Genomic DNA, 19,271 nt, shown 5'->3' on the forward strand with positions numbered 1-19,271 from the left:
GGCTCAAGCCAGTAAGTTACATGGACACAAATCACCCTCTCCTTTATCTATCTATGCCGTAACGGCTTTTGCACTAAAATGCTTAACGACACCTTCAAACAACACTTCAACACTAGGCAAGGCAAATGACGGTCCCACATCAAATATATCAGTCAAGTTGCCTCCCGCATTCGCATTCGTCCTACCGTGGCCGAAGCCAATCTGTCGCAATGCTGATAGCGGCTCTACAGCACCTGTACCGGAGGGCAAGCTTCTCCGTTCAAGTGACCCATACGTGCCGAAAATTTTCTCTAGGTCCGTCTGTATCAGAGATGACGACACGTCAGCAGCGATTCGTGGTACAGCCTGTTTGAAATCGCCCGAACCAATCCGATGAATCCGCGCCGCGGCATCGATCAGAATGTATTCACCAGTCCGAAGGTTGGGGAGGAGGGCGCGGCAGGAATGATCCAATTTCATCTGGAACACTGGTTCCAGGGAATTTATGTTGAAAACGGTTAGATGGTGGACGGGTTTTGCCTGTGGTTCAGCCCGTGGCTCATCTGGTGCTTTCCGTTTGATGCTGGCGAATGACACAGCAAATGTTTGGCTTTTGCGGTTTATGGAGAGCAATTTTGGGTGTGAGTCGGGTGAGTATGTTTTGTCGTCTTCCACAGCCATTATTAGTCTGATTGTATCAGCCACCGTATCCCAAACTACCAGTTGGGTTGAGAGGATGACCATGTACCGATCCAAAAAGCTTACGCCGTGCGGGGTGCCTTGGTAAAGGTTATCCCGCGTATGACATATCTCTCCCGTATGAGGGTTGATGAGATATACCATTCGGGCTCCGCTCTGGTTAGTCCAGCAGACAGCAAGAACCGATCCGTCATCTGAAAAAGCGAGGCTTGAGGTTTTGGAGGGTGTTGGATCAGATCCATGCACAATATTTTCGAGTGGGATATTGTGGATAGGTCTCCATGTTTGCAGTGCTTGATTCTGCTTATCTTTGACCACCTGGCCACTGCGATAACGAGTATGGGGCGACCAAATTCGGACGACGGCGTCTTCTCCAACTGTAACAAAAGCCGAGCCGATAGGGCTGGCTGTTAGGTCCAACACTCGTGTGGAGCCTTGTGAAGTGTTGAAGTGCGGGGAATCAATGCGGGTACTAAGCTCCCATTCCTTCGAGCTTTCATTCCAGCGCCAGAATTTTAGGAAAATTTCTCTTTTCTCTTTTCCGTGGGTGATGCTGGTGGGATACAAGACGCTCACGTCTTGGGGATAGTGTAACCATTCATCGACGGTTGACAGCCACTCTCCGTCCGATGTTATACCAAGATACTTGATATCCGGCGTGGTTAATTCCGTACCCTGAGGTCCAGTCTGGATGACAGAAACATTAGTTCTCGCAAGTGCCTGGCGTAATACATGTTGGCCTGTGAGCAGATCGAAGGTCTGAAGGGATGATGCGCTGGAGGGGCTATCGAAAGAGCGTGCTGGTGAGGAGGAAACCGCTGCTAGGAGATACTCAGATTGCACAGGGTGTAAGATGGCGGGCAAGCGGCTTTGGGGTGCTTCGACGTGTTTCGAGCCTGAGGGTTTATCCTTTCTGGTTGCTTGCGATGCTAACTGCAAGCCACTCACGCTGGCAATAGGTCGTAGTTCTGACGTAGAAAGAACCATAGCAGAGTTGTCCGCAAGTCTAACTGCGTAAAATTTTCCTGTGGGCGATACAACAACGGAACAAATCGTGGACGATAGATGGGGCAAGAACTGTTTTCTTCCAGTATCGAGCTGATATTGTACAATGACAGTCTCCGAACCACCCGAGATAATATAGTTTCCTACGCAAAAGAATGTTAGCTCTAAATTTGTATGTTCTTGTAACTTAATGAGGTTATTTACCGTCTCGCGACCACTTTAAGGTTTTGACAGCGGTTCGGTGCCAATGCAGGCGGTTTGTCACTAAGCTCGTCCCGAAATTGCCTCTGCTCTCAGTCCGAAGCAAAGAATTGAGGATGTCATGGTAGATCAAAATTGCACCACTTTGGTCACCCAAAGCTAAATCGACTACTCTCGACGCCGCAGAAGATATTGAGGACTTCGAAGAAGAAACTTGAACAGATGGCGAACGCTCACGAATATCAGAGCAGGTAACAGAAATTGGCAACGTAATTTCTAGCCAGGTATACTTGATGGAATCCAGAGAGTCCAGTCGTAGTTTAGATATATATCCGACGCAAAGTTGGTCATCAACAATGACGATAACGACCCTCCCATCCGCGGCAACTTTCAACTCACTGGCTGGCATGGAAATCTCCCGAATGGTTCTGCTTTCCCAGGATTTGGAACCACCTTTGACGTGGATGGATATCTCAGTCTTCCTAGAGCTTACCCGACTCATTGTAAAAATAACATCCTCATTTGCAGAATCCTGACCCCAAGAGCCGGAGCAGGTATCCATGGAGATTATGTTATGGCCAGCTTTCCATGTTTCAATCCGTTCGCCAGAGAACCAGTCCCATTTCGAAATCGCTCCCAAGTGAGTTGCTATGTACAAATGCTGTTCCGCATTGACCGCGGAGAGCTTGCTAGCCGCAATCTCTTTCTGTACGTCCAGTGTCCTTACTGGGCTGGAAGTTGCTACGGAAAATATCCGAGCAGAAGTGTTGGAGAAAAGGATGAAGTGTCTATGCCATGTTAACAATTTGATATCTGTCACAGAAGCAAGTAGGCTGGCGAAATATATATGGATACCACGACTTACTTTTCATCAGGCGTGATAACAGTGTCAATATCACTAAATCTGCCACCCACCGTTCGTGATACGGACCACTGTGTCGATTTCCTCAATTCACTCGACAATTGCCCATCCATTATCGAATTCATTTTGTTGCGCTCTGAAACGGCGGTGGATGGAGTCGTAAAAACATCGTCACCCGCTTTCACTATCAGGGCACCATCATCTGGCTGAGGTGCCTTTCCATTTCGGTTATGTTTCTCCTTTTTCCTGCTGTGTTCTTTCGTTGGTGTTTTCCGGTCACTTTTCCGGTCTGGGGATTTAGCAGCTGTGCTGGCCTGCTTCGTCGTAGACATAGGAAAGCCGATTTTCTCCTTCGAAGAAGAGTGATGCGCTATCCTGCGCCTCTTCGTTCGATCCTGTTCAGGAGCCATCTTCTGATCTGTCGTATCATCAACAGCCAATGGTCGTTTATCCGCTAAACGTGCGGGAGACTTTTTCGAGGGCATTTGGGGTTGGAAGTGTTTCTTAGGTCCTCGGTCAAGTTTCCAGGGGTAAAACCCATTCTATAAAGACACAAGTATGTGTGCGGTTTTACCTATCCCGTAAAGTACTAGATTATTACTACGGGTAGAGTCCATCCCTCATTCCTGTCCCCTTTTTTGCTCGTCGTTTGTTCTTGAGAGAAAAAATATGCGGTTTGGAGCTAACAAAAAGTTCGCGGCAGAATCTACACCGACAAATAAAGCACTAGACCAAATTGGGAAGCAGCATCGAGAATCTTTTGTCGGACAAAAAATTCAAGCCTCAAAACCAACAACTTCATCAGTCAACGACCTACGGTTGTCTCCAGCGCTCTTGTTTGAACTCTTGAATTGCTGTGCTCATTCGGTTCCATCAGAGAGTCCCTTCACGCACACACACTCTCCCAGCGTTCTCCAGTCCCGTATCTCATACTATTCTGGCCTCTTTCACCTCGTCCGATTCAACATGATTATCCCTGTTCGCTGCTTCTCGTGTGGAAAGGTGAGCCCTGCCCAACCCAGAACCCTTCTTTTGGGCGAGAGGCTAATAATGGTATAGGTTGTTGGAGATCTCTGGGAACGATACCTAAAGCTTCTTGATGAGGGCGTGCCTGACGGGTAAGTTCGATTTAACATTCAACGGCTTCGAAGAGCGCGCAAACCCAAGGGGAAAGAAGTCATTATGTGTCTGATAATAATGCGGCATATGCAGGGATGCAATGGATCAGCTTGGGTGTAAACGATACTGCTGTCGACGAATGCTCATGACACATGTTGACTTGATTGAAAAGCTTCTTCGGTACAAAAAAGCCCGTTTTGTTCTACATCCTTTCCCATCCGGAATATTCCATTCTAACCGATGATACGTCTGGATAGATATAACCCTGCGGAGAGAGATCGAGCGAAAACCCAACTGTAGATCGTCGGATTAAAACACCTCCCGTTATTTGATTGAGTTCAGAAAAATGACCTCCACAGCCACGCACATATGCACGAGCGAGAGGCCCTTCATCCACCTTAGTTCCTTTGATACGCCGTGACGACCCTTTTTGAGCCCCCTTTATTCGGGACGATGAGATGACGCCCTATTCCATCCGTCTTTTTTATTTACCGGATCTTCGGTTAGAAAACAATGAGCTCACCGGCCAAATCCTCGTTCAAACACCGACCTTTCGAATTATGTTCCACGAATAATTGCCCAAACCTTTTGGGGGAAACATTCGACAACCAGTAACTAACGTTCTTCATCTACATTTTACTTTACCGGATAAAAACCAACATTAAAAGGCCGATTACGTAACTTTCGCGGGGTGGACTAGACAGATTAGTTACTGGTCGAAGTGCAGAGAATTATGCAGCTTGCACTGGAGGCGCAGCAACAGAGCAGGTTAGACTGACAGCTTCATGTGGAAAGGGAGGGGGAAGGAAAAAAAAGGAAGATCGAAGGAAAAGTGCGATTATTGCCTAAATAATAGTGTATGATAATATTACTGAATAGACGGATCTAAGGCGGATTTTCTACTTGGACTGATCAGTTCCTCTAGCAGTATCCAGAGTATATATTCTTAAAGAATTACTGGCAGATTTGGGGGCCAGGGTCGAAACCCTGATACTGCACCCTGCAACATAAATACAAAAACAAGCAAAACAAGGGTGTTATCTCTGAGCATAACCGAGTATGTGGTATGCGGGTTGTAGTTATGAATCTAGGTAAATAATTTCTATGAATCTTCAGATTGTTTCAGCAATCAAAAGGCGATATCCAGGCATCTTCTTCGCGCAGGGGCATACGGGAGGAGTGGTTTCGGTTGCAGCGAATACCGAACAGGGAACTCCGAAATCCGATTTCCCGAAGCGAGCGCATTCGCTGCCTTTCAGAAGTTACCAAGGGAGCAAGGGAGCAGTCAGTTAAAGTAAGGTCGTTTAAAGGGCATATTTCGTTCTGCTGAATGAGGACGAGAGCAGGGATGCATGAGCAACCATCAGCACTACGAGAGTTACTAGTCCCAGGTTTCAATATCACAGGCTGGTCAGTGATAGGGAGAGAGGACGCCATTCTTAACACAAATCCCGTCTGACAGGATTTTGGATCGGACGAATTCGTCATGACACAACCTTAACACTGTGCTGGGACTGGAGAGGAGTTCGTCCAGTCCAGTAGCCTAGCAGGAAACAAGGACATGAATTGGACCCCAATTGTCCTCAGAAGAAGGAATTCTTTCCACCAGGCAGCCTAGCCTGCTTAGATACATTACAGCTTTTAACAACCATCGCCTTCCTGCATCTGATCTATCTGGTTGTTTTCTGTTGTCGTCGCCGAATGGCAGTTGGCCAGTTCATCAGAAGAAACAGCCAGCCTTGCCAACCCTGGAATGCCTGCAATGATACGAGCCAACTGGAAGACTGACATTTTCGTCCGTCCAAGAACAAGCAGCTAATGCAGCTGTCGAGAAACAAACTCGCGCTGTGACTGGTCGATGCGGCCTATTGGCGTCCTCCATCACTTTTTCCCAGCGGCTAAATTGCAGTTAAGACTGCTAAGGATTTGCCAAAGCGGACGGGATCATGACAAAGCCAACAACCCCCCAACCACAAGCCCGTGTCGCCATTGGCCGTGGCTTGCTGTGCCATCCATGCTAGGTCGCTATCTGGGTGGTCGGTCCCGTCTCCGATTGATTCTTCTGTTCTCTTGCGGTGGAAAAACGAGGAGAAGCACAAGAGGGATGAACGGCGAAACCCACTCATCCCCATATTTACCATACCCGTTGGACCCGTGAACAAAGCCAGCAGCGGATTTTGTTGACTCTCGGACAATCCAAGGTCTCTTCTGGCTCTGTGGACACATCCTCTTGTCTTCTGCAACGAATCCCCTTGACTGGATTTTGGCCCCCTCTTATTCTTTGAGCGTCTTTCAGACCTCGCCTCCCCATCCAACAACAACCTTGGAGACTGGAACAGACGGTGTAGCCAGCGGAAGAAGACCTGTGCGGGGTGTGCAGTGTAATCAATCATCGATTTGACTGGCACCGTGCAGATCCTGGTTCGGGTCATTGGTTTCGAGCATTGGACAGCTTGTCGTGTTGTGTTAATTTTTTTTAAAGCAAATTTTATAACTTTTCTTTCTTGCTACCAAATTTATACACTCAATCCCTCTTCGTTTCCTCTATTTATGGGATGACAGGCACTACAGGTCTGTTCCAGAGGGCATAGCCATAATAACTGATTCTGTAGCTAACCTCCAGTGAGTCCCGTTTATCACTGAGATACGCTCCGTCAACGCTGAAATAGGTCTCTCTGACATTATCAGCCAAATTCCTCTTGAGGGTTTGGCTGGCCAAGCAATCACCGACAGCGGGGTCATTCGTATCAAGAGCACGAGCATTGAATGATCGTCAATTTGCTCTTCTAAATACCTTTATATAACAACATTTGATATCTCTCTGATGATCCTCCTGGATCTCTCTAAGAAACCGACATGCTAGCTGTTAGATCCCCGTCTTCTGTCTCCTCGGGACCCCAATTATCCGCATTCTCCCCCTACTCTGCGTCACCAAGTTCACCAGCTCCTCTTTTCTCAATGTAAGTTGAAAGTCGTAAGATATATACCACTACAAGTTCCCCTCCGATCATGGCTCTAATTCCATTCCTGCTAGCAAATCTGACAAACAACGTCCCTCTCTACGATCGCCTTCACCCTCCCACATGTCCGCCGATTCTCGATCGACCGAAGAGGCTACCAGTAGGACCTCCCCAAAGGCCCTCACCCCAAACGGACTTGATGTTTTGGAGAACCAAGATGCGATGATCAACGGGGATATTGGCCACTACATTCCGAGGTCGGGAAGCTCACTCAGTGTATGATTTCCCGCTACATGCTGTGCAGAAACGCATGAGCTGGCATCAATTGATATCCCTATAGATCCGCACTTCCGGTGCTGGAGTGAGCGACTTCAAACATAGCTCGGACGAGGATGAACCCCCGCAATCTGTAATTCACGTCCCCTCCGGTTTTGGTAAATTTGTAGGTTTCTCCTTTCCTTCTGGCTTTGTTAAATTTGTCACTGTTTACATTGAGACTCACAATTCAGCAGCTAGATAGTTCACCTTCTCCCCGCGCAGAGTCTATCAGATCATCGTCGGCACTATCAGATGTGACGGTCACTACGCAACTGGCAGTCCACGGCCAGAATGCGGGCAAGGTTGGCTCCACCTGACAAGCCCAGATGTGAACTCCACTAAAATGGGCTCTAGAAAATGTCATCCAGCCCTGTATCGCCGCCGCCAATCACCACGCAAATCGCACCTCCCGAGGACTGGTCAGATCGAACCACGCCTCTTGCAAAAACAAGACAAGAGGTTGAAGATTTCAAAAAAAGGGCTAGGAAAAGCAACTTGGAAGGTACACTCAGTTATCCTTTTCTTTGTGTTTATATAGCAGTCTGACTCTCTTTGGCAGATATACCGGAGACCTTGGACACCGACCAGCCTGTCGAAGAAACCGAAGATGAAACTGAGCCAACCCCAATTAAAATGACTTCTACAGTTGGTAAATTTCAGGATACGGAGGATGAGTTGGATGCCCTGAGAGTTGCATTATCGGAATGCTGGAATTTGTGTAATACCCTAGCGAACTTAAGTTATATCCATCGAGAGCGATTGTTTAACTTTTCCGGAAAGGGAGACAAGCAGGAACAGGCTTGGAAGTCGTGCTGGCAACTTTGTCAAAACCTTTATGAGAATCGAGATAACGATGACCATCAATTCCACGTACGGCCAACGCTAGATCTTTGCCGCGACTTTTGTCAAGCGCTGTTTGAAGTTCGCGTGCGTGATAATGAACTCGCCGACTCCGTGCTGCGTGTGAGTTTTGAGCTCAACAACCATCTGTATAATACTCACGATCGAAACCTGCCCGAAGCATTTCGGGAACGGACGTTGGATTTTTACATCACGCTATGCCATCGCCTCATGAAGCAACGAACACGATTAGCGGAAGAAACAGACTCCCTCTTGAAGGCTTGCTGGTCACTGGCTGAGATGTTGTTCAGCCTACGGCAAAGCAGGCGGGAGGGCAAAGAACCCGATGAAGAGCTCCTCGGGTCCGCCGTGCAGGCATGCTGGGAATTGTGCGATCTTTTCCGCGAAGGCTGGACTCAGATTCGACCGGATCGTGGCACCCCACGGCCCAGCCAGACCACCTTCACCCAAGCGTTTTACCAAGCTAAACGATCCGAGTATGCCGTAATGGCCGAGGAGTCCCAATCTCAGAACCGCGGAGGGAACCCGGAAACTCCCACGACAATATTTGAAGATACCACCACAATTTCACCTGATGAAGCTCCCTTGCCTAACATTCTCCTCCTAGGCCCTGGCCTCACCCAAGTAACCCCTCCTAAGTGGTCATCTAACTCCTCCACGCTGTCCGGCTACTCCCAATCCTCATCCGGAAAGACAACAACATCATCATCCAACAACACTGTCAAATCCCCCGCGGAAGACCCGAACCTTACCTGCCTGAAACTCCTAATTGTCCGTGCAGCCATGAACGGCGGTTTCCAGCGGGGGACGACTCAAACGCTATCTGCGTTTGTGAAATCCCTCTCATCAGATTCCTTCGGCACGCTAGTGTGGCAACGCACACTTCTAGAAAATTATAAGAAACTGGTTGTCTTTGACGCGGCATTCCGCGACGTTGCGCCGCCTGCCCGTGCGGGTGCCATGGATGTTGCCAACGCGGTCAGATCTATGGTACTGCATAATGGGCAGTATATCTGGCTGCAGGACCTGTACCGATTGGTGTTTGGCTTCCATACCGAGGAGGCATTACACCGAAAGAGCGTTACTGTTCAGACGTAGATATAGCGGCCTTCTGATTTTTCTTCGTAACTGACCCATAGAAGGAAGGGGCTTGCTTTTCCCCTCAGGCGGGCTCGAATAGTTCTTATATAATTATTACCATTTTATAAAAGAGATACCCCACACGCTGTTTGCGCTCTAGACCTTTCCTCTGGCTTGTTTCCTTCCATGTATAACTGGTGGCTGACTTGTTTTATTTCAATATTCCTTGCCTACAGTCATGTCGACGCCTCAGTATATTCTCATTAAGCAAGCCCGCAGCGGTTCCAACAAACGTCATAAATACTTATTTCCGACCCCATTCCCCTTTCTTCAATTCTCCAACCATATGATTCTCCAAGACATATCAGTCCCCTCCCACTCTCATCACCACAACCATCGTATATCTCTCTGGATGTCCCTTTGGATACTATCTCCTTAGCCTCAACTCATCTTCCCCGACCATGCATTTGGACCTCCATTCTCCCATCTCCCGTTCTGGTCCCATCCCAGCAGTTTTCTTCCCATTATCCTTGGACACCTACAAAGCATTTACATTTACCACATTTCTTGCTTACTCGATTGATTGATATCATCTCCTATTCGTCCAAAATTTATACCAAAAATTTACGGATTCGGCCCATATGGTGAATTAGCTTTAACACTCCTGTCTCCAAACCCCCCAACCCTTCCCTTTTTCCATCTTCCCCTCTCCCATTTTGCTGCATCCGGATCTCTTCCCCTGTCCGAAAGCAGATAACTTCCTGATCCTGCTCTGCGAGTAAGGCAAGCTAAGCTATGTGGTTTTCTCTTTTTTTCTTCTTCCACTAGTTCTTATGTGATGACTGGAATGGGAAATGGGGTCGTGGGTCACACTTCTTTTATGGTATAAACATATAAATATATACATAGCTCTTTTGCCAAACTGATAAGCATCTATCTCTCAAACGTATTTTTGGCGCTTTTCCCCTCCATTGTTCTCCTGGGAATTAACAACACTTGAATAAAAGTACCTGGACTCATACAGCCCGCACGGACAAAAAGGAATCAAATCAAGCCACTCTATACTCACAATCTCAACTTTCAAAGGGCACCTCACCAGAGCGTCTAGTCATTCTGGATATACATTCCAATGAGCAGACTGTCTCTGCGAAATCTGTTCTCCTTTTATCTTTTTTTTTTATCGTTTTTTGGCGTGTGTATTTCCATATTTTGACTTTCGCCTACAATACGTCTGCGCATGGGGCGCCATCCATTGCAACATCATAAATTAACTAATTAAGGTGGCAATTTACCCATCGGGCTAATAGCATTCCAATCCGAGAAGCAAGGGTTCAGAGGAAAATGTAGTCCAGCAACTGAGAAAGGGAATCTCCCGGGGTAGTTTCATGTTGGTCAGAATGCGTCAACCTCTACCGCGTACCCCGGTAGTTAGTCTGAGAGCAGATGCTACGTACAACACCATTTCCCGTGATTTGATTCCACTACTAATTTCCAGTATTTGCCATTATGAATAATGAAACTTGTATAATGTTATTGTCTGCTTGTCCTCTTTTATACGAGTCGCATTAAGCTTAGCCAGGGATGAGTGTTAGCCGCCCAGACTGCAGCCCCGTATCTCAACTTGCATGGGGGTTACATATTGCGCAACGTAGGGAGGATGACGATGACGACTCACAGGATATTTCTTTTGCTCAAAAGCACACACCCATGCCGAACCACGATATAGCTATTGTTATCCCAGTTTCTGGAAATCTCGATTTATATTTTTTGAAGTAGTTTTCTCCGTGGATTGTACCTTTCATCCATGCATCTCGAAATAGGCTGCAGATCCAGGCATTTGCGAATAATCCACTGCTTGGGTGTTCAAGGCAGGTTATCCGAGATTCTCCAGTCATTTTTACCTGCTGCAATCCCTGTAAGCAGAAAATTCGAGAAATATGGTGCGCCTTCAGGGGGGCTACCTTGGTTAAATATCGGAGATGAAATGGGACTGCATTGCGTCCTGTCCCCCTCCTCTCTTGATGAAATGACAGCGTATGGAGGCTTTTATTTTGAAATTCTCTGAATTTCTGTTTGTTAGGAACATGATAGTGTGATGTGATTGAATATTCCGGGGCTGGGGATTTCTATATACTGCCCCAAATTCAGCGTGTCAATGACGAGATTGATACGCAACATAATGTTATGCCATATCTGTCTATGGAGATCCTGCCACCAACATCTCTTCTTGAAGTAGATGCTTAGCCGAGCTGCCCTGGAAGTTCTCACAGACTCACAGACATTGACTGTCGGGGATCATCAGTTTACTTGCATAGGTTACACTATGCGTATTCCTGAACCTGGCAAGCCCTCCTGGCATGAAGCGGCGGGCGCATACGGCCCACAACAACGCCACATATGTTTGCATATCAAATTCATATCTCAAGTCAAATAGTTATTCAGCATCCATATTTTATCATCATTTTGGGCGGCCACGTTTAAGACCCTTGATGAACCTTCCAGGGGCTGCGACTTAGAAGCTGCGAATCTGCGATTCTTGCGGTTCCGCACCACTGATAAGCGCTGTAGAAGATTCGGCAGCGGAGCCCAGAATCGCTAAGCGGAAAATCCAGCTGGCATGCTATCAGCTGTGTGCTAAGCTGCTGGACAAGGTACGTTAATTTAGTAAGAGAGGTGAGTGGGCAGATTCCTTTCGTTGATTGTTTTCTTTTTCTTTTTTCTTTTCAGGTCTCATATTCATATGCACCCCCTGGCGTGGGAGTGGAAAACTTGGCGTCTGGCTGCTCTCATCCACATCCCCTGAGTTACAAGTCAAGGACAATCCACTCTGGTATGCCTCCGACATGTTCCCAGTGCTAGTAGCCATCGTGGAAATTCCCACATGAATCCATGACGGAAATGTGTATTTAATGCTGCTGGAGCCCATCCCTAGATTTTGCTTCTCCCTCTTTTCCCAAAATTTCCAGCTTTGTATTCCTTTCATTTCACGACACTCCATCCGATGATTTGCAGTGCAAATTTAGCGTATGAGACATCCATAGCAGTGCTTGGTCACCTTTTCTGTTTGTGTCGGCTGTCTTTGCTGCAGGTTGATGGTTCTTGATTCTGGGAATCGAGAATATTCTTCTCCACAACCCCTGTAGGCGTTGCTTCCCTTCAGCCTAAGGAGCAGTGACAGTATATGTATCCCCAGATATCCCAAGGTCCGTCGTCTCCACCAACCCCACATCCTGCAAAGATGAAACGATCCAGGCGCTCCCAGGTTCGCGGGCCTGACTGGCCAGGATTGTTGCTCGCCATTTCAACGGTTGCCACTACGGGCCTTTTGCTTCTCGGTTATGATCGTAGGTTTCCCCATTTTTGCAATGCTGGTGCCAGACATTCTGGGAGATGGATTAATCACCTTGTTGTTCCCCCTTTTTTTTTTCTTTTTTACGACAGAAAATGTTTCAGAGAAGCAAAATTGACAAACTTCTTCACCGGAGGGTGTTATTTATGGAATTATCAACGCCTAACCATTCAATAACGCTTTCCCACAGGCTCGTGATAATGCGCCGTACAGGGTTGTGTGATTGCAATTTATGAAGTTAGTCCAAATCCTTATTATTTACTGCAAAAATTATAAAATATATCTACTAGACTCTGCTCTTTTCTCAGTTCTCAGAGATTTATATGATACTATAAGTCTCTTTTATTATAATATTTAGCTGCTCTGGAAGAAATCATTGCAGTTTAATTTTTTAAGAATCATTGAAATCAAAATCCATTATTCTTAGTAACTAATCTATTACAATCAATCTTTTTCAATATTTAACCATTATTATCAAATATATGAATATCAAAGTACTTGGTTGTTATATTTAAACCTATTCTGATGAATCATTGAAAATCTATTTTTTTTACGGAAGATTAACTCACAACTATTTAATATCATCCAAAATAACGAGTTAGAATGAAAGATAAAGTAGATAACATATTATCACATAGCTGCTGAGATATTAGCTCAATGAGGAGAATATGATCATTTACTGTCGAGTGTTTGTTTGCTCCTAACTGTTAAGGTGCGAATGCGAGCTGCATAAGAAGGAAACTCTCTGCGTTGCTAACTGCTATGTAACGGAATACTAAGCTTGATGGGATGAAAAGGGGTTGCTGGGGCCTGCCTGGATTATGTTGGAACGTCTGAAGTGGTTGTATTGGTAGCCTATCTCAGGGATGCTATATACTATTGTGTGGTGCGCTAGTCCATAATAGGAAACCTAGGCTCCAACAGATTAAGTTGGGCTGTTGGGCCCTAGTAGCACCACTCCACCGCACGTGATGAACCCTATATAGTTAGCTAGCTTCAACCTCAACAACAAGAAGATTATGTTGGGCGTATGGTGGCCCGGGCTGCCGCCCCGCCGCACGTGATATAGCGTATATTAGATAGCTAGCTAGGCCTCCCAATATGAGAGATTCAACCATCCTACAATAACAACCCGCATGGAAATCAAAAAACTACGAAAACGTCTTAATCAATCTTGATCACATCCCTATAAGCTCTCTCCCATCCCCTCAGGCAGCAAGCCTGATGGCATGCCAACACAGCGCCACCAGCGCGCCCAGCCCCCCAACACCACCGAACGCGTCCTGAGCCTTGACGCGCATTTGCTCCCCCATACACTGACCACCCAAGAGACCTCATCTCTCCACCCCAATCACCCGCTGCACAAGTGAACTGAATGACATGGAGCCTCCAAGCTCCCCTACACCAGCAGGCAGCTCAAAGAGCATAAATGTCGCACCAATATGTCTCAACCTATGTGGCTCAATGGCTAGTGAGCTCCTAACTGCCCACAAGGCTGAGGCATAGAAATCTCATGCAGAAGCACTAGCTGCTGCAAATATGCTTGATCAGATTGAAGAAGACTTAGATGGCATGAAGGCAAAAGACCTATCAAAGGCACTGGCCCTTGAAGTTGCCATGAAGGTATTAGTCAAGGACTGATATAATGAAAGTCTAGAAACAGTGAAGCAGTCCACCACAATCAAATCTACTGATTTCACTAATGCAATTGCTGCAAGAGCTTCTACCTATACAAAGACAGCTGCAGACAGCATTAACATAGCAAAAACATCAGCAATTATACCACAGAAACTCCTGTTTAGAAATAACTCTAGAGAAGAAAAAACATCATGAATTCTCACATGCCTGTCTTCAAATCATCTAGCTTGCAAAGCAAGTTCAATTGCTACTCTTAGAAAGCTAAAGACTGAACTTTCAGAGTCTTTGACAGCAGTCATCACAGCAGTTCAAGTTATCTTCACTGGCATTGTCATCATCTTTAGAAGTTTACAAGACATGAAGACTCTGCTAGTTAGAAAGAATGATGTAGCAGCCACTCTCATCAATGCTTAGATAAAAAAGAAAGAATATTGAATCATTTGTCTGATTTCTGACCTGCTTATGAAGATTAGTGACTATGATGATGAAACTCTGCATCTCTCAGTAGAATTTATAACAGAAGAATTCACACTTTAAATCAGAATTAAGTCTGTTTAGAGTTGCTGGACAAAAACATATTCTGAAAATTCAAACAGTTATTATTATATTACATTTTTCACAAAAGATAGCAGCAAATCTGTCATCAAAAGTGAAACTATATGAATATCAAAAACCAGTGATTAGAAAGATATCTAAGATCAAAATACAACAATGCAGCAGATGTTGAGAATTTCATCAAGAGAGATACTGTTTCTGTATTTCTCACTGCAAAAAATGCAGCTCTAAGAATTATATGAAAGAAAATCTGATCTATCATAAGAAGAATAAAGTATATGAATGTCTCAATTGCTGCACTAACTGTCTTGAATCACATCTTGCAGATGATTCATTCTGCTCCATCAGATCAGAAATAAAGAATGAGATTGTTCAAAAACATTCAAGAAATTAGCTGAGAGATATCTGCAATGCACAGAATAAAACATATTTGATCAAGACAAATAATAGCAAATGTGATAATTGAGATTCATCAGCAGATCTGAGGATGAATGACTCTACTGAGTGTAGATCTAATCTCACACTAACATTAAACACAGTATCAAGCACAGCATTAAGCACAGCATCAGACACAGCATTAGACATGATGCTCAACTTAACATCTAATGCAACATTCAACAGAACATCTCATGCAACAACACTCTTCTTTCAGCTATTAAATGAAAAAGAACTCTAGATCTCTGCAATTTCTGCAGATTATACAAGTCAATGTAGAAAAAGAGAGTTCAGCATACAAGACAGCTCTCAATCTAGCATTCAAAAGAAAAACTGACATTCTTCTCATACAGAAACTCTGAATTTATAGAAATGTAAGCTGACATATCTCTATAAAGCACCCAGCATTCAACTGCTTTGCTCTAATTGAAAAGTGGGACAGAAAGTCACAGGTTCTCATCTATATGTGTAAGGATCTATAAATTCATGCTCATGTAGTCCCAGGCCTCTGAGCAGAAAACTGAAACATTCACATGCTGTATATACAGATCTAGAATCTACAGCTTTAGACAGTCAACATATACAATGCATTCTCAGATGCAGAGAATTCTGAACAAAATATTAGCTGTCTTCTCTTCTGATCTGTCTCAGCAATTTCTTTGCTTCTTGCTGATGATCTCAATATCAAGCATCTCACATGGCAATCAGAGGTGCCTTCAAGCATGTAAGCAGAATTATTTCTACAATGAATCATGAATTTCAACTTTACTCTCACCATGAACTCAGACACTCTCACATGTGAGCATAACATACTAGACCTAGTCTGAGTCACTTTGAAATTAGTTATCAAAGAAGTAAACAAACAGATGGACAGATCTTTTTACACTTTCTCTGATTACCAGACTCTTTTCATCAAAATCAGCCTTTCATAAGATGTAAGATCTGACAGATCACCTCATCATTTCTGTCTTGACATCATGAATAAGAAGGTCTTTAATCAGATACTGAAGGTCTATAAGTCAAAACTAGACAAACTATGTGATATTTCAGAATACTCCAGTACAGATCAGCTGGATGCTCTGACTCAGAGTATCATAGATGCATTAGTAGCTTTTCTGAAAAGCTTCATCAAGAAGAGCACTGAGCAAGACACAGGTCAGTCATGGTGAAATGAGAACTGTCAGAAAGCAGTGACAACATTATATCAAGCACAGCATCTAGATTCTAGATTTTTATGAGAAGTAAAAGGCAATGTAGTCAGAATCACTAGAAAAGTCAAGAGAGAATACTGATAAGATAAGATAACAGAGACCTCAGCAGAGAAAGATATCTTTAAGATGATTAAATGAGTCTATTCAACTGACTTCTTTTATTCTCCCCCTCTTGTAGATAAAGAGACTGGGCTAGTGTGAACAAGCTCTAGAGAGAAAAGAGACCTTCTGCAACAGATGCTCTTACAGAAGACTGTATAAGAGGTTGAACCCCTAGATTCGCTCTGGCTGGCTGACTCAGCCTAGCCATCGTTTGCACGTGCGCACGTGATCATGCTACGCGAGCTCGCTTAAGCTCGAGTTCTCATCTCATTCTTTTCTTCCCTTTCTCAAGCAATTCGTCCTTGTTATATAGGAGGACTAGCCTCTAGTTCTTAGAGCTTAACCCTTTACAACAAGCACCTTTCATCTGTACCATTGTATCCCAATGCCCCCCAGACACTACTGTCCCCTATGAATACATCTTTAGAAATTGAAAGTATGCCACTACCCTCATCTTCTGTCAAAATAGAGAGTGTCTCATGTCTATTTATATGGACAGCAGCTGCACCATGATACTCATGAGCAAAGCCTTTCTCATGAAGCAATGTTACAAAATACCTGTCCTATCCTGCCCATGTATTCCAGTCTGTGGCATTGGTGATGGGACTGAGTCAACTCAATTAGTTGTTTTCCCTCTACACTTTATCACATCCCTGCTGGGCTCTTCAACCCAAGTCCTGGCTCAAATATCTGTTGAAGCACATGTTGTTGACAATCTTCAAGTCAATCTACTTCTTGAGATAGACAACATGGCTCCTGTGGGTATGACTATTGATTTAGACAAGTGTATTGTCTGAATCAAATTCTGCAAGGGTGCTAAGGTTAGAATCTCCATTACCCCCAAAGCAGATCACCAGTCTTCGCGCCCTGTGTACACAGACACAGAAGTCATAATACCCTCTCACTCTGAGGCCAGAATTCCTCTATGCTGTCACTTGCCTGGTAATACCAAACTTTCTACAGACTGTGACTATGTCTTTGCACCAAAACTACCCCCTCTGTCTTGTTATGTTCAGATTATGAATGCCTCTCTACCATTTGCCCATGTAGTGAACCCTACATTCAAATGGGTTGTTATCATCTGCTGGTCTTGCATTGGCACTCTACATGAATATGATGCTTCTGGTGCCTACCTTGTTGACCCCTCTGCTGAACCACTTGCCCTCACCTCACTGCCTGTGGAGACTCTTCCTCTTAGCCCTTCTGGCCCCATGCCTCCTAATTCCAACCCCATGGGTTCCGAGACCCAGCTATCTAATGGCATCACCATGTATGGCAACCCATGACACAGTTACCAAGATCACTGGCTTATGCAATATGTTCCTACTGTGGGATGATTATGATAACACTGTTGATCTACCCCAGGATCAGTGGATGCAAATCCTGTTGATCCCTGGCCGGAAGCCTCAGACATCTGCCAAAGTATATCTCTTGGGACAGAAACACAGAGAAGTTGTTGATGATGTCTTTGATAAGCTACACCAACAAGGCTGTATGGATTGAGCAACTTCCCATACTCCATCTGGCTACTCCATGTTTGTCACTTGGAAGACAGTGACCATCAATGGGAAATAGGTTCAGAAAGACCATTCTGTCATTGACATTCAAAATTTGAACAGAGTTGTTGAGCCAGACATCTATCCTATGGCTCAACAAAATGAAATAATCAATGCTGTCGCAGGTTGTCACTTTATTTCAGTCATGGATTGTACTTCCTTCTTCTACCAGTGGAGGATTCACCCAGAACACTGGAATCAGTTATCAGTAGTCTCTCATTGCGGACAAGAGATATTCAATGTCATTGTTATGAGATTCATTAATACGTCTGCCTATGTACAACACCTGGTTGACACATTTCTACAGCCTCACAAGGCCTACACACAGTGCTACATTGATGATCTGGTTGTCTTCTCCAAAACCTTGAAGGATCATCTACTCCACTTGCATTCAATATTTGACCTGCTTACTTCCAAGAACATAGTTGTCAGCTCTAAGAAGACTTACCTCACCTTCCCCACCATACAGTTGTTGGGACAGAAGGTTTTCTCCCTGGGCCTATCAGTTGCAGACAATAAGATTGCTGTGCTAGCCATGCTGAAATTCCCACACATCCTTAAAGACCTGGAGGTGTATCTAGGCCTGACTAGCTGGCTCCGTGGATATATCCCCTGGTATGCCTATCTATCTGAACCTCTTAATGCCTGCAAGACAGCTCTGTTGAAAACTGCCCTCTGCAAGAGACAGCCCCACCTTCAATTTTCTCTGTGTACCAGCCTTGGGACCTCTACATCAAAGGAGATTGACTCTTTCAAGTCTATTCAAGCAATCTTCACAAAGAGACTCTTTCTAGTTCATCATGACTGTACTAGACATCTATTCGCGGACATAGACGCTGCAAAGCAATGGGGATATGGAGTCATGCTGTTCCATGTTAAAGATACATGGAAATCACTGACAACTCTCAACTTTTCTACACCCCCCCTCTCAACACTTGTCAAACCAGTTCTCTTCCTCAGCAAAATCCTGATCAAAGCAGAACAAAATTACTGGCCCACAGAATTAGAAGTCACATGCCTAGTATGGATGTTGAAAAAGACTTGTCATATGATAGAAGCATCCTTCTTGCCCACTATTATATACACTGACCATTTCACCACTCTTCAGATTGCCAAACAGACCTCCTTATCAACATCCTCAACAGATAAGTTGAATTTATGACTAGTTCAGGCTGCACAGTATATACAGCACTTTACAACTCTACAAATATTTCATAAGCCTGGCTGAACTCATCTGATCTCAGATGCACTTTCTCACCTTGAGTCCAACGCCCCCTCTGATCATGATGAACCTCTGGAAGCATTCCAGGACGCCTTCCACACTGATGCTGTCCTGGGACA

At 44.9% G+C, this 19,271-nt stretch overlaps 7 protein-coding genes across 7 annotated transcripts; 4 read left to right on the forward strand and 3 right to left on the reverse strand.

Moving 5' to 3' along the window:
• Window positions 1-51: 51 nt before the first annotated feature.
• PADG_06519 (uncharacterized protein) lies at window positions 52-3,231 on the reverse strand (the record flags this gene model as incomplete). Its single annotated transcript, XM_010763611.1, has 3 exons — window positions 52-1,826; window positions 1,888-2,672; window positions 2,750-3,231. The coding sequence occupies 3 exons, from the start codon at window positions 3,229-3,231 to the stop codon at window positions 52-54; spliced, it is 3,042 nt and encodes a 1,013-aa protein (XP_010761913.1).
• A 184-nt stretch (window positions 3,232-3,415) lies between these two features.
• PADG_06520 (DNA-directed RNA polymerase I, II, and III subunit RPABC5) lies at window positions 3,416-4,165 on the forward strand (the record flags this gene model as incomplete). Its single annotated transcript, XM_010763612.1, has 4 exons — window positions 3,416-3,748; window positions 3,806-3,864; window positions 3,959-4,045; window positions 4,123-4,165. 4 exons carry the CDS (start codon window positions 3,416-3,418, stop codon window positions 4,163-4,165), a joined length of 522 nt encoding a protein of 173 aa, XP_010761914.1.
• Window positions 4,166-5,763: 1,598 nt separating this feature from the next.
• On the reverse strand, window positions 5,764-6,297 carry PADG_06521 (uncharacterized protein; the record flags this gene model as incomplete). Its single annotated transcript, XM_010763481.1, has 1 exon — window positions 5,764-6,297. The coding sequence occupies one exon, from the start codon at window positions 6,295-6,297 to the stop codon at window positions 5,764-5,766; it is 534 nt and encodes a 177-aa protein (XP_010761783.1).
• A 424-nt stretch (window positions 6,298-6,721) lies between these two features.
• PADG_06522 (uncharacterized protein) lies at window positions 6,722-9,102 on the forward strand (the record flags this gene model as incomplete). The annotated part of the gene is made up of 6 exons (XM_010763482.1): window positions 6,722-6,825; window positions 6,900-7,101; window positions 7,166-7,267; window positions 7,338-7,445; window positions 7,498-7,645; window positions 7,703-9,102. 6 exons carry the CDS (start codon window positions 6,722-6,724, stop codon window positions 9,100-9,102), a joined length of 2,064 nt encoding a protein of 687 aa, XP_010761784.1.
• A 2,459-nt stretch (window positions 9,103-11,561) lies between these two features.
• On the reverse strand, window positions 11,562-11,950 carry PADG_12139 (uncharacterized protein; the record flags this gene model as incomplete). The annotated part of the gene is made up of 2 exons (XM_010763692.1): window positions 11,562-11,726; window positions 11,831-11,950. 2 exons carry the CDS (start codon window positions 11,948-11,950, stop codon window positions 11,562-11,564), a joined length of 285 nt encoding a protein of 94 aa, XP_010761994.1.
• A 2,022-nt stretch (window positions 11,951-13,972) lies between these two features.
• Window positions 13,973-14,485, forward strand: PADG_06523 (uncharacterized protein; the record flags this gene model as incomplete). The annotated part of the gene is made up of 2 exons (XM_010763483.1): window positions 13,973-14,056; window positions 14,339-14,485. 2 exons carry the CDS (start codon window positions 13,973-13,975, stop codon window positions 14,483-14,485), a joined length of 231 nt encoding a protein of 76 aa, XP_010761785.1.
• Window positions 14,486-16,883: 2,398 nt separating this feature from the next.
• On the forward strand, window positions 16,884-17,660 carry PADG_12140 (uncharacterized protein; the record flags this gene model as incomplete). Its single annotated transcript, XM_010763693.1, has 2 exons — window positions 16,884-17,136; window positions 17,224-17,660. The coding sequence occupies 2 exons, from the start codon at window positions 16,884-16,886 to the stop codon at window positions 17,658-17,660; spliced, it is 690 nt and encodes a 229-aa protein (XP_010761995.1).
• Window positions 17,661-19,271: the final 1,611 nt, after the last annotated feature.

The sequence above is a fragment of the Paracoccidioides brasiliensis genome, assembly GCF_000150735.1.
Source record: "Paracoccidioides brasiliensis Pb18 unplaced genomic scaffold supercont2.8, whole genome shotgun sequence".
NCBI lineage: Eukaryota > Fungi > Ascomycota > Eurotiomycetes > Onygenales > Ajellomycetaceae > Paracoccidioides > Paracoccidioides brasiliensis.